General features: G+C 32.5%; 1 protein-coding gene across 1 annotated transcript; it reads right to left on the reverse strand.

Annotated features, from left to right (window-relative positions):
- Positions 1–13,135: 13,135 nt before the first annotated feature.
- LOC148198715 (agamous-like MADS-box protein AGL80) lies at positions 13,136–14,186 on the reverse strand. The gene is made up of 2 exons (XM_088114926.1): positions 14,066–14,186; positions 13,136–13,926 (listed from the first exon to the last, which is right to left on the reverse strand). The coding sequence occupies exons 1-2, from the start codon at positions 14,142–14,144 to the stop codon at positions 13,301–13,303; spliced, it is 705 nt and encodes a 234-aa protein (XP_087971052.1). The 5' UTR covers positions 14,145–14,186; the 3' UTR covers positions 13,136–13,300.
- Positions 14,187–15,844: the final 1,658 nt, after the last annotated feature.

Raw genomic sequence — 15,844 nt, forward strand, 5'->3', positions numbered from 1 at the left:
TCAATCACTTATAGCAAAGAAATACAAAGAGACTTCATAAATTTGAACAACTAAATCCAAATAGAAAAGTTGTAAATCCTGAAAAACTATCTTCAATCATTTCAACAAGATATACCATTTAACAATTAGTTGTCCCTGTTTTTGTGTATTCGCAGTCAAAACAAATTTTTGAATCCAATGTTCCACCTTAAGAATAAACTTAATAGGTCATTTATAAACCTAGAAGGTATAAGACAACAAACCAACAATAATTGAATTTACTAGTTGAATTATCCCCCATACTAAGTAATTTCCTAGAATTATTACGAATCTTATCAGCCAAATATTTAAAATTTGTACCTTAGGAGCCACAGTAAAAATTGGCACACCCAAATAAGTAAAAGTAAAATTATCCATGATTACAAGAGAGAAACCTCTTAAAACGTCTAACAAAAGAATAAGAAGCATGAGTAGTGTAAAATTCATTTTTAGCAAGACTAGTCCATTGACTAGAGAATGTGTCATACTCATGCAAGAAATATATCAAATGTTGTAAATAGAAGAAAAAAAAAGGCTTAATATACCTATTTTCGTTAGTTTTTCTTAAAGTGGTCCACGATTTTTTTCGACATTCAAAGTGGTCCAAAATTTTTGTAATTTATGTTCAATTTGATCCTTTTCCGTGATGACGTCTAAATCATTAACGACCTAGTGTCCACGTCAGCCATTACTGAATGAGGTGCAAGTCTTTTGACATACGTGGTAATTGCTCAATGAAAGACTACCACGTGGTAGTTTCATCTTTCACCCAAAATTAAGGAATCAATTTTTGCAGGTTGGGTTTCCATGGCATGATGAAGCTCGCAGTGTAAGGATTTCTTGATTTTGGTTTCTCACAATTGAGTTTTCATGGCGTGATGAAGCTCGCGGTTTGGGGCTTTCTCGATTTTGGTTTCTCACAGGTTGGGTTTCTGCAATTTGGTCTGGCTTTCTTGAACAAGCTAGGTGATGGGTGACTCGCGGTTGATTTGGAGATGGTCTAACCTGGTGGCTTCTATGATGGTATTTTGATTTGGGTTGTGGATTTAATTAACGAACTAATAAGATAATGGATATGGAGGTGCGTTGAGGTTGATGGAGATTGAGGTTCATAAAGTGGTGGAGAAGATCTCACGATTTAGGGTTCTTTCTCGCGGTGGCACAATGTTCCTCACGATGTTTGTGTGTGCTGCATGTTTTTGAAGATGAAGGAGAACAATGACGGATATTTGATATGACATAGTGGTCTATTAGTGGCGATAGAAGATTTTGTGATGGTGGTTTAATGTAAGATCCATGAAAAATAATTATGGTAAATTTTAGTATTTTGTTAGTAATAATAATTTTAATGGATAGAAAAATGTAAATTTTGGATATAAAATTATAGTAATTTTAGAAGGAGAGGTGCAAATTTTTGGTAAACTTATTTAGTAAATTTTTTTTTAATTGAATAGTAAAAAGTAAATAGTAAATAGTAAATAGTAAAAAGTGAATAGTAAAAATAAATTTTCAGCATTTGGATTCCTTAGCATGGAAGAAAGTAGTAGGTAGAAATTAGGATCAGATTTGGTGAGAAAAGGATTGAAATATTATTTTTAAATAATATTAAAATAATAAATAATATTAAAATATTAATGAATAGTAAATTTTTTTACTATAAATAGCCATGGGAGGGAAGGGTATTTTGCACCAAGAGAAGAGAAATCAAGTGAGAGAAAGTTAGAGAGAAATTTTTAGTTGCAAGAAGGGTAGAGGTTCTGAAAGGTTTCGGAGAAATAAATTCAGAGCAAGAGACGTCTGGAATAGAGGTAGGGGAGCTAACCTTTCTATGTTTTTATATTATGATTTAATAGTTCTATGCTTTTATATTATGATTTAGTATTGTTTTATTACTATTCATATATTGAAATTCCGCTGTGTGAATACTGTTAATGCTTACTGTATGTTAATCTATATTGAAATTCAGTGTTAATATTATATGCTGTTGTTTTGAATCTGTAAATAAGAAATTTGTTAAAAACTAGTTGAGGAACACTTTGGCTAAGGAAAGACTTGGTACTTAAGTTGTCCATTGTGACGCACCTCTCTTTCCTGGAAGTCTACTCGACAAGTTTTTAACTTAAATCCTATTGAACAGATTGAGTACTGTTAAATTATTATGCAATATATTGAGTTTGTGTGATTTATGCGATGATTGTATTTTATTATATTGCATTTGAATTTATGCATCTGAACATGTTATGAGTATTATGGGGAGATTTTGTAGGGGTATAATGTGAGTTGAGGAATATGAGTATGGCATGAGTCTCGTGGAGAGATTCAGTAATATTATGGTATTTGTGTATATGTTGATGTTGAGGGTCCCGTAGTTGGAGGTTATCCTGATACTCTAATAATCATCTAGTCTCAAGTAGAGAGGGATGAATTATGTGGTGAGAGGAGCAGGAGGTCCTGGTCTATGTGCCGGTTTTGGACATAGTGAGGGGATTAACCTTGTGAATGGTATGAAGTATTTTGGAAGTGTATTTGTAAAAAGAAGTAGAAGTCATTACAAGTGCATAACCTCCCGTGACCGCTCATCAACGTATCATCCGGATGAGTGTCTATTGGGTATTGGGGTGTCTATTGGGTATTGTGAGACGAGTATCTAATAGGAATTGTGGTATGAGGGTGTCGAACATAATTATTATATGATGTTTATATCAAGGTAATTATACATGTTTTATAAATGATTTGTTGCATGTTAGCTCACCCTACTTGTTTGTGTTTGTTTTGTTTGGGTATGTGCGATGATCGTATAATTCGTTATACGGGAGCAGATGAAGGAATGTCGTCTGATCCAGTGCCAATGAAGAGAGAGACAGAAGAATAAGTTAGAAGAATTCGAATTATATTTATGAGTTTATAATTGAAATCTGAGTTTAAAACATGTGTAGACATATATTAACTATGAATTTATAAGTGTGAGATTACGGGATATTACCGTAAATGTAATGTTACAATATATAAATTATGAATTATCCAGCGTGAGATATTGGGATGTTACATTTAACGATTCACGATGGTTGTGATTTGGGGTTTCGTGGTGGTGTTGTGGTGACAGAGGTTGGTGCGACGAAGATGGTCTGACAAAGGATTGATGGTCTGACAATGGATTGATTTTCATGGTGGTTTGAACCTGGGTTCACGATGGTGAATTATTGTACCTTGCGGTGGTGACGTGATAAAGGAGAAGCCATTGTAGCATGGGTTCCTAAGGTTGAAGATGGAAGATGATGAAGTGGCCAGGATGAAGATGAAGGTGGGCAACCACGTTAGATAAAGTAAGCCATGCCATTCACTGATGGTTGACTTGAACACTGTATGATTAACAATTTAAATGTTGTTAGAGAAAAGGATCAAATTGAACAAAAAGTACAAAAATTAAGACCACTTTAAACGCCGGAAAAAGCCGATGACCACTTTGAACAAAACTGATGAAAATAGGGACCAAAATAGGTATTAAGCCAAAAAAATATGTCATCAACATAGATAGTATGAGAAGCAAATTACATCCCTCTAGGACCAAAACCTCCTCTACAAAACATGAAAACAAAGGACAGAAAGGGTCCCCTTGTCCAACCCGTCTACCACAAGCGAAGTAACCAACCAAACCTTCGTTAACTTGGTTATGTAGGAAAAATCGGTACCGTTATAGAGTTGCGCAGCGGAATAAATTAATAATGCGGAAAGCGTGTAATGGTCACAACACAAGTTAAAATAGTTGGTTTCAAAAATTGATTTTCTTAGCGAACTTTTATCGAACAGTTGATGTGCTAAGAGTTTAGGGTTCAAGAAAATCAACACAGAATTTTTATCCTGGTTCGAATCAAAAGATTCTACGTCCAGTCGTTAATCACTATAAATAGTGATTAACCTTTTTCACTAAAATTATAGTTGTACAGATTACAAGATAATGAAATGAGCAAAGAATAGAAAACACCTTCCTTCGACAAACGAACGAAAGAACCTGCTCAGCCAACTTGAAGAGAACTGCTCCGACCTTTGACACACAAAGCGCGAGCTTCTCCTATTCACAAGACCAGGCAAGAGCACTCTATCACTTTGAGAACTTCCTCAGACAAACTGTATTCTCAAAATGGCATAGATCCTTTTCACTCACAGAGAGCTTCCCTTAGGCACAAAGCTCTAATACTCTCAATTTGAAAAGTTCTTTCTAAGAGCTGTGAAGACCTCTATTTATAAGCCTAGTTTCGTGCAGGGTCAAAAACTGAAAAGACATCTCCCAACTGCCACTGATAATCGATTATCATAAGTGATAATCGATTATTTGTGTTCGTTATGGGGTTTTCAAAATGGTGATAATCGATTATCCTGAGCAATAATCGATTATTCCAGAGACTTGGACAGAATTAAATGAAACAGTGATAATCGATTATTCTGTGTAATAATCGATTATTTGCGCAAGCAACTCTCTTCTAAACTGGCTCGTGATAATCGATTATTCCTCTTGATAATCGATTATTTGTGCAATGACTCACTACATACGAAAACTTCTAAGAGTTTTTACATCATTACATTTTATCCTATACATTTGTTTCTACAAAATGCGTTTAACAAAGATGCATTTAGAGTCTTCAATTCTTCAGCTTTTATCATCATCAAAACTTTACAGTAGCTTTCAAGATACCAATACTCCTCATTGGTAACAGGTTAAAGAGATGAAAATATTGCAAGATATGAAGAATACTCATAAAAGAAAAACCTTCATTAAAACCAAAGCAATATAACACTTGAATTAAGAAATGTTAACTGATGTTTATCAAAATCCTTGGTTATATTAATCTTGATGACTACATTACTATCCTTAATCTTTATAGATAGAAGAAATTGAGCGTATTTCATTTCAAACAATTGTATTTTTTAATTTTTGGAAAATTTATAATTATGTGTTGTTACCAAAATTTTGGTAAGAGTTATATAATATATTATAATTGGAAAATCTTAATTTCTTGATATTTTGTTGAAATTTCTTTTACAAATTATTTTTTATGTCAAAAAAAGTGAGAACCTATTGTATATTGTAATGGTCCATTAAACAAAATGTTTCTTATACAAGTATTATGAAACTTTATTATAAGAAAAATTGATATTATTGACGAAGTATCGATGAAAAAAAAAACTCATTGATAAAATATGTGTTAATAAATTTTACTAGTAGATTAGAAAATTTGTCGACAATTACCAACAACCATAATACATCGGTAATTTTTCGTCGATAATTATGATGAAAACATTCATCAATAAATATTCATTGGTTATTACTGACAAATTTTTTTCGTTGATAAATATTGTGATTTGGTTCTTCATCTTCCTCCCTTCTTTTTCTTCCTTTTATTTTTTCCTTTCTTCTTCTTTTTCCTTATTTCCTACTCCTCTTCCTCCGACAAGTTGTGGCCACTGCCATTAGCTCCATTGTCCTTATCGATTCTTTCTCCTCTTCCTTCTCCTTCTCATCCTACTTCTCTCATTCATAATTTTCACCTTGTTATTCTTCTTCTTTCCATCATTGCACCGTCTCTAGCTCCTCTCCTTCTCCTCCTTCTATTTCATCTTCTTTCCTTACTTCTTCCATTTGTTTTTCACACATATCTAATTAACTTATAAACATATTTCATTGGATTTGATGAGAAAATTTGGAGCCCAACTTACGGCTTTATAAAAAAAAATTGGATCGATAATCAAAATTCTATTTCACCAATGATTTTAACCACGAAAACATCAGAGCTCAAAATGGAAAATGCAATACCATTTTATCAATGAGAAAATTCATTAATAATAACATTTCTAAATAACTTATGGAACGATGGATATTTATTAACGAATATTTTTATCGATAATTCAAATTTTAATTTATTAACAAATCGACGAATTTATTTTCATCTATAAATATAAATGAGTTAATTTTTGCTAAGTATAAAGCAAAAAAACAACACAAAGGAGTATATTATGATAATCTCTAATCTCGTGTCAAAACTTAAGTGACTTAAGTCAAAGCTCGTGAAGAACTACTCATTTATTTTAAATTTTACTTTCAACACACTTTGAATAATTCAAAATGAGTTATAGTAATGACAAACTCTCCATTAATGAGCTAATATATATTAAGAAGAAAGAATGTAAGATATTAGTGAAAATGTTCACTTGACTTTCACATATGAGATTTAAGGTTGAAGAATTTACCTAATACTTTTGTAAGAAGTCAATTGGCACATAAAGAAAGATATTATTTTTCTTGTTTATTATAAAGTTAATTTATATTTTGTACTAAGGATACTTGATTAGTAGATTCTATTACTCACATAAAAATGATCATACAAGGTGATTGTTAAGTGATAATGAACAAGGTGATCAAACTCAAAAGTATACATAAATTTATAAAATTTTCGTAAACTTCGGTAGTAATAGATTCAACATGAAAGATGATATTATACGATACCCAATAGCTAATTAAAAGGGTACAATTTTAAGCTCAAAGACTGCTTTAATAATAATCTTGAACTAAGATGCAAAAAATTGTATACTTATATATTATTCGTCCTAACATAGATGCAATATTGGAAAAAATAACAAAAACGTGTGATGCAATACTTAAAAAAGATAAAATGATGCATGCTCAGTTAAAATAAATGTAGTATGATATTCCAATTTTAGTTGTGATAATAAATAGTAGTTCATTGTTGTAATAACTATAAGATATAATTTACAAAATGTTAGTGACCATTTTACTCCTATAGATAGTTCTTGTAGTACCGTAATTTAGCAGGAGTGTCATTTATGTTATAAATATTATTTACTTCAAATGTCTGTAGTGATTGAATTTTAAAAAAGATAATTTTATATTTATCATTTTATTAAGCTTATTGTATTCTATTATTCATCTTTCTAAAAATAAAATTTAAAGAAAGTTGGAAATAGACATGATTGAGATTATTATATGTAATCACCAATGCAAATATGTAAAATTACTATATAACTAAGTTACAATGATCAAAAAATATAGACTATTTAAAAACGGTGATATTTTTGAAATTAATAACAAGAATAAAGTATGGTTCGGTGAACACAATTTTCTTCATTTGTCATGAAAAACAAACTCTTTCTCTTTTCTTCTGTTTGCTTTGACTTGGATCATCGTTGTCCTTCGTTCAAGTTCGCGTCTCCTTTTCTCTTATTTTCTTTTTTCTTTTGTTAGAAGTTTCATATCGACTAGAGATAAGACCAATTTATAGTATGTAAGTGGGTGCAAATCTCACCTTTCAAGCCAGTTTTGAGAGGTTGAGTTAGGCTTAGCCACTTGTGAGCTTGTTTGGCTTAAGCAATTGCTCAAAGAGATACAAATTGAAGATGTCACTCAAATGACGCTTATATGTGATAATAATGTTGTTCTTCGTATTAATTCTAATCTTGTCTTTCATGAGAGGATCAAACACAATGAGATTGACTATCATTTCATTTGAGAAAAGATTATATCTCGAGATATCAAGAGTGAGTTCATCAATTCAAGTGATCAGTTAGCAGATATTTTTACTTAGTCTTTATGAGGACCAAGAATTGATTATATTTGTAACAATATTGGTACATACGATTTGTATGCACCAGCTTGAGGGGGAGTGTTAGATATATTATCTTTATATTTATCTTTTATCTTTAGTTAGTTTGTTATTATTTTTTATTTGTATTTTGGGCTTAGTCCATATTTCTTCTATTATAAATAGAGAACCCTATGTGTATATTCAATACAAGGGAGATTAATCTCATACATATAGCGAGATTTGTTGGGCATATTGTTTCACCCACTATCGAGCCATTATCGGACCACCCATTAATGTCTAGTCTCACGCTTAAGATGTATATACTTCAACCTGAGGGATGTGTTGGAAGTCTCACATCGACTAGAGATAAGTCAATTTATAGTATGTAAGTGGGTGCAAACCTCACTTTACAAGCTAATTTTGTGAAATTGAGTTAAGTTTAAAATCCACCTCTTAACACCTCCATTTGTTTTCCCCCTCTCATAATCCTAAAGTTTTGTTTGTATTCGATTAATTATTTGTGTTGTAGTGATGAGTCACATTGTTGCTATCCTTTTGCATGATTGTATTGCTACTCGTATTGGTGTTACTCACATTTTTATTTAAATATGTTCCGTACGTTCTGAGGTTTACATTTTTCTCTTCACCTAATTTAATGTGTTTAAGAAAGATTTTCGCCCATATGCAGCGGTAAGGGGAAACAACACCGGTTATTTTCGCCCATATGCAGCGGTTCTTGAACCGAGGCATATACAGACGAGGCAAAAAGTCCACAACTTTATGCCTCGGTTCCTTTGAACCGATGCGCAAAAAAGTGAAGATTTCGCCTCGGTTCCTTTGAACCGGTGCGCAAAAAAGTGAAGATTTCGTCTCGGTTCCTTTGAACCGGTGCAGTAGACTTTTCATTTTTTTATTTTCTTTTTCACAGGATTTTATGCCTCGGTTCCCTTTGAACCGAGGCAGTTTGTCATTTCTTTAAGCAAGCATTCCACACATTTTAAGACTACAAAATGACGTTTCAGACTACAAAATGAGAAAAAGAATAGATGGAAGAGATGATCAGATAGCCACAATTCATAACTCAGTTCATAACTTATAACTCAGTGGGTGCACCTTGTTGACACAGATATCAATTAGGAAAAATTTATTCAAAAGAATCCTCCCTTTTCTCTCGGCTTTGCACAATGGATGTGGAGAAAAGATCCAAGTTTCTCTAAATTTTCAATTCACTGCACTAGTTATCCAATGCTCATAAATCCAAATTCCCTTAATTTCCTAGCCATCAACGCATGCACTCATGGGCTGTTTTCGACCAAACTATTGTTCCAGATGCAAGGTTGCTTTACGGATTCAGCTCACCAATCTTTACTGCAATTTGCAAGGTTGCTTTTCTTGCAACTTTCCTAGAGTAATCTGCACAAATAGATCACACCAAAGTCCAACAAAGACAAATGGAAAGGCACAATAAACCAGATTCAAGTTAGATGTGATTTATGCAAAAACTACCTATTCCATTAATTCAATCTTGAATTCAGAATTGGGACTTAAGTGTTGTATTCAATTTGTAAAAAACTGAGTGATGCTGTACCAGTTGAAACAAGTTGAGGTACGAGTCTAATTACTAACAAACAAATCACCTCATGCACATTTAGACAACACTCAGTAGATACATATATACCTAATTTGGAATGAGTCAGCTATGTGGCAATCAAGAGCAAACATTCAATTAAGATAATTTATGACAGTAGGCACATAACAGATTTTAAATCCCAACAACAAGTGAATTAACAAACATGACAGGGTCTAAATCTGCACATAATTGGTTCCAGAAAAGTTGCATTGAATTGTTGATTCTACAAGGTAATAAGCAATGGAATTCTATAGTCACAAGCAATGATTCAAGACCGATTAATCATGCAGAATTTTGAAGATTAATACTTAAATCAACACTTCATTCAGAGTTAAACATGCTCAGCCCATGATCAAACAATTTGGTAAAATTTCCAGTCTGCTTATTCCAGCATTCATATCAACAAAAATATGTATATATTTATATATTCTTTTTAGTTTTTATAGATCTAATTTCCTCTATTGAACCAAACAAAATGTCTAACGTAGTCTACACCTATCTATATCTTCCTTATACATGATGCATACATTTGTGACACGAGAACTTGCTCATAAGTAACTGATGCACAGTACAATTATATACCTTCACTCATCTGCTCCTGCTTCATGCTCCTGTACATCTGTCATCAATACACAACCATTTTGAAACTTTAACACGAACAATAAATTATGAAGGAGTTGCAATCTTTATCAGGAAATTGTTTTATCATTTTAAAATAGATAAATTAAATAAGAAAGAGAAACCCATAACTTTATTCGTGGTTGTGGAGAATAGAGTAACCTGAAGGTGGCTTTTGACATGTGATATAGTAAGCCCCTTTACATTCATGAGCTGTAAGACCAACTTTGGTGTGGTTGTGCCTCCCTATAACGGTTATGCTTCTCCCTATAAGGGTTGTGCCTCCCCTTGTAATGGTTGTGCTTCTCCATATTACAACAAAAAGTGAATGAAATTGAAAGCATAATATAGCACATCTGCTCATACACAGAACAATTATGTTATGCCTTTGTGTGTACGTGTGAACTTGTGAGTATGTGTGTGTGTGTGTGTGAGAGAGAGAGAGAGATAGAGAGTTGTGTGCTTACTTCAAGCCAAGCAGCTTTGCAGTTGCCCTTGCCACCAAGAACACCAGAGCTGATCTCATCCTTTTCCTACCAGCACTAAAAATCTGCTTAGCTGCAGACATTAAAACTGGATTTTCTGCTCCTACAATCTATCAAAGCATCTTTGTCATATACATTAAAAGTGAAGTAACAAAAATCCAATGATCACCACTTGCAAAGCATGTGCTCATATATGTGTATGTAATATATAAACATCCTTGTATAAGAAGGAATAGAGAGAAGGGAAACGAAGAAAAAAGAGTGTGACACGCGGTGGAAGAAGGGAATATGCTTAGCATGAGTCATCAGAAATGGAGAATTAGCAACTCAACACGTTTTGTGTGGTATTTTCATGACACGTGTTAAGAGCTTCATCGGTGGAAATGAGGTGAATTGAATGGAGGAGATAAGAACAAAGGGATAACATAATAACACACTATGTTTTGGCAGACAGATCTTTCCAAAATAAAGGGATCTATACACTGAATCTTCTAATTTCTCAATTTCTTATTACTAAGAGAAAAAAGTCTTATTTATAAATACCTAACAGAAGAATGCTTCTCCTGCAGTTCGGCTTATCAATCCTTTTAGCATCAAGAAGAGAAAGTAATAGCAAATTTGACAAAGCTTTTCAGATACAAGAGAAACACTATGAATACATAGTGAATACAAATAGAAGCAGAGAAGAGTGTTTGTGTCTATTAGTCACTGCCATGTGTGATTCATATCACAGTTCCCATTTTCTCACTGTGTCCCTTCTTCTCTTTTCACAGTATCTTTCCCACATGGCTCAAGTGTTTCTCATCATTTTTCTATCTATATCCATATCAAGGATCAAGAATTTTACTACAAAAAGACTTTTTTATTTTGAAATTCTAGAAAATAACTGATGATTGGGGCATGTTTGATGATATTTAGAATGTTAGGCTTTTTAATCATAAGAATGTTAGAGATTATCATTGATGTAATAAGCATCTTCATTGATGTAAAGACAAACCTGGGAGTGTGACCGGGCAGCGGCGGTGGCGGCAATGAACGACGCGCAGGTGGCGGCAATGGCTTGACAGGGGCAATGGTGCGACAAGGGCAATAGGGCGACAACGGTAACACGTGGTGGCAACAATGAACGGCGCGCAGGTGGCGGTAGTGGCGGGACATGCAAGGCGCGATAGCAGCAACCCGTGGTGGCAGCAATGAACAGCGCGCGACGAAGACGAAGAACAAGAACGGCGGCGGCAATGAATGGAGAGGAAAAATGCTTCTTTCCCGACGAAAAACCCGAACAATGCGAGGAAGAAGAAGAAAAGGGTTTTTCTATTGAAGGCCGCGAGGGGAGAAGATGGTGTTTTACGATTCTGAACAAGAAAGTGAGAATGAAAGTTAAGGGATTTTGTCACTGTAGAGCACTTATACACCTCGGTTCCAACAATAACCCAAGCATAAATCGCTTATACGCCTCGGTTGTCTCAAAAAATTCATCTTATACGCCTCGGTTCCACGTACAACCGAGTTAGTATATTGTTTACGCTCCGGTTCCTGCTAAACCGAGACATATAAGTTCCCCAAAATTACAAAAATGACACCGCCTTTTAATAGGCTTCGGTTTTGTATAAACCGAAGCATATTGTGCGAGTTTGAAAGTCAATTTTGTGTTGTAGTGATGAGTCACATTGTTGCTATCCTTTTGCATGATTGTATTGCTACTCGTATTGGTGTTACTCACATTTTTATTTAAATATGTTCCGTACGTTCTGAGGTTTACATTTTTCTCTTCACCTAATTTAATGTGTTTAAGAAAGATTTTTTTTTTATCTATTTTGTTAGTAATTTCAATAAGGCTCAACAAGTAGATTCTAAGTTAATGAACTACATTAGAAATACTCGGACAACCTATTTTATAGAATTGTATAACACAGTGAGCTAGATGCCTTTGTAAATTTCTTTTTGTAATTGACAATTGTAATTATTCTTCAAGGTAGTGAATGATATATGTAATTGTTCGCTGTCTCTAGTTTCGAAATGCACTGTTTTTGGTTCTAGTTTTATCTTTGTTCAAATTGTTTGATTAAGAAGAGCAGAGAAACTAAAACAAATCAAATATTAAAATATATATATATATATATATATATATATATATATATATATATATATATATATATATATATATATATATATATACACTATTAAGAGAATCGTAATTTATAAATAATAATAAACTATGATTATTGGGAGAACTGCAATAATATATTATAGATATTAGAAGAATAATAATTTATAAATAATAGTAGTCTATGATTACAACCTTAGTTTAAAAACCTTAATTTCCCCTATAGTCTAATATACTACGATTTTATAACTGTAGAGTAAATCTTAAAATAACAATAATAGTCTATAGTCTATTTGCCTTCTGAACTCTCGTTCTACTTATCCACATGTTATTGAACACTAGCAAATTGAAGCGAAGTGATTATCACTATAATTAATGTAAGAAGTTATTGCAAAAATTGAAATAGTTCATTTCTGCTCTGTGAGATGGATCACGCTATTGTAACATTATTCATATTAATTATTTACAGTGGACTCTTGAGCAAGCGTGACTCTTTGATGGGTGTTGAACAGATTTTAATTAATTTAAAGCAATTAGAAAAATTAACCAAAATAAACGCGTTTACGCAAGTTAATTTTGTGGGGAGAACCGTGTTAATGAAATAAATAAGTAATTAAATATATAAACCGCCTCTCATTTGTAAAGATATAGATGTGGATGTTAATCCTTGAAAGCATGATAATTGAACTACTGAGAATTGCTGCATAATTTGATAGATAACTGAGTTCTCAAAACAACGACAAACATGAAAGAAAACCTAGAACAAAATGAAAACGAAACATGGAACAGTTGAAACAAGAGAAACCCTAGAAAGCTTGCCGGAAAGAACAAGAACAGGTACGGTTTTTCAAGGGATGTATTGGTTAAGCCAACCACTTTGGACATTAACATCATCCAATGATAACATCTCATTGGGAGCAGCAGCATTGATGATATCAGCAGACCAGTTCAGATTCTGCATGGCATCAACATCAGTGTAAGGCCCTTGGACTTGGACATGATTCACCCGTGCTTGTTCTCCATGGCGAGTCACAGTTTCTCCACCATTATTTTCAGGAACTTGTGTTCCCATCTGGGCTTTGCGAGCAGCGATTTTCTTTGTAATGTCCTCCAAGCATTGATCAGCCAAGAATGAGATATCATTGAGATCAATGATGTTGGCAGTCTCAAGGTTGTTCCCAACAGTGATGTATTGAGAAATGAGATGGTTAATCTCTTTCTTCCGATTCTCATTCCTCACTTTCTTCAACTGTTCTTGGACCTTGACGATCCTTTGCCTCAAGAAGCTTTCCTGACAGAACATTTTCTTGCTTTGCTCCAGTTCAGAAACACTCCTGAACCTGGTGATAGCACTTTCAACTCCCTCCTCAGAGGGCCAAACCTCTGGCTGTTCAGGTTCATCTGGTGTGTAGATTATAGCACAGGCTTGAATCCCACAGAGGATGCTGATTTCACCGATCTTTTTGATCAAACCTGTGTTGAGAAAAACATATATAAGAGAAAGAAAGGTTAGAAAAAGTAGATTTCATATTAAAAGGAAAAACATGCATCATAGAAGGGTAATTATAAAAGCAAGGTTAAGATGAAAGAAAGAGAAAGAAATGATTTGAACCATTTTTCCTTTTCTTGAAGGTAGCCTTCCTCTTTGAGGTTTTGGTTATGAAAGTAAGGTCGACCTTCTTTCTAGCCATGAGAATGAGCAGAAAAGAACAAGAATGGAGTTCTGAATTGCTATGTTTGTGTAGCTTTCCCATTCTTGATGTGTGCTGTTTATATAAAAAAATTGAAGAGGTAACAAGATTGAATATAGGGAAAGTATTTCTCAATACCAAATCAGGGCCATCTGAGTTGTTGTCTTTGCATAAAACTTTCGTAATTAATTTCATCTACATTGAATTATTACAGAGATTTTGCAATAAAATATTTCTTAAATAACTTACCACTTGGGGAAGAAAAAGGGAAGATATGAGTTGTACAAGTTGATAATTCAGGCTCATATCATCTTTTGTTTAGCTGTTCATTTAAGAGAATAACATACAAATTAAAAATATAATTAATATTTTTCTTACCTTTGTATCTGTCCATCTACAACTTTAACTAATATTTCTTTCTCATAAATAATACCCAGTAATTAATTAGACTCTATTGAATTACTTCTTACATACACCAATGAAATGAAAGGATAATAATAAATATTTTTATTAATATTTATGAAATAAAACCTACATTTTATTATATAAATATATTTGGGTATTTTCAAAGCCACCTACACTAACAATTTTAAAAGAATAAAAAAAAATTATTAGTTCTAAACTTAGAAGCAAAATCTAAAATTTGATTTTTTTTATAAGAATAAAAATACAACCCCGTTGAGTATTATGTCTCAAAGGATCCAAAATTTTATACCCTATTAAATTTTTGTATTTTACAATGGATGTAAATACCTAAGTTTTTGTGGACCATGGTCTCTTTGAAACTTAAAAGCATTTTATTTTGTATAAACTGAGATCCATCGGTTTCAGGATTGTTATTTGTTAATTATACTATATCATATTTGACTTTTGCTTCCTTTTCTTTTATTTATTCAAATTCTATGCTGTTATTTTTTACAGAACATTTAATTATTTATCTTTCATATTTGCAAATTTTAATTTCGTTTATTGCAATAATTAAATGTTGAACCAGTTTTGGTTGTTCAATAGAACATTTTTCTATTATTGAAAATTTAATTTTTTCTGCATATTATTTTAATATAAGTTGACATTATATGAAATAATTTTAGGTAACATTTGACCTATCCGCTTGGTAGTCAATATTATTCAACATATAAGTGCAGCAAACATTTGTGAATTTGTAGAGACTAGTTTAGTGTATTTTATTTTTTAAACGTTTCAATTTGATTTAATTTAATATTTTATAATTTATAAAAAATTTAATTAAATATGACTTCAAAATTGTTGTTTATTTAAATTAAAAGATTCAATATCTCCCGTGGTTCTTGCAACATGTTTTATCGTTTGGTCCGTCAAATTTTTTTGTTATTTATTGTCTCTATAATACAGAATTATTCCTATTACTTATTAAGTGATACCATGATAAATATGATGTGACATTATTGAGATATAATGCCACGTGCCTTCTTGTTTACAACATGACATGCCAATTGTCACATCATCATTAACACAAAGAAAAATAAATCATTAATTAGAAAATTAAAAAGACAAAACCAAATAAATATAATAAATATATTATCATAAGTATTTTTATGTTTTTCTTTTAAAACATTACATCATTTTAACTCCTATTTTTTAATTATGGTTAAAGAGGTTAAGTTCTTATGAAGAAAACTTGGAAGAATGAGCACCAACAAAACTCAAAATCTTAAAATAAG

The sequence above is a fragment of the Vigna umbellata genome, chromosome 5, assembly GCF_029865625.1.
Source record: "Vigna umbellata cultivar VRB3 chromosome 5, Vumbellata_1.0, whole genome shotgun sequence".
Taxonomy (NCBI): Eukaryota; Viridiplantae; Streptophyta; class Magnoliopsida; order Fabales; family Fabaceae; genus Vigna; species Vigna umbellata.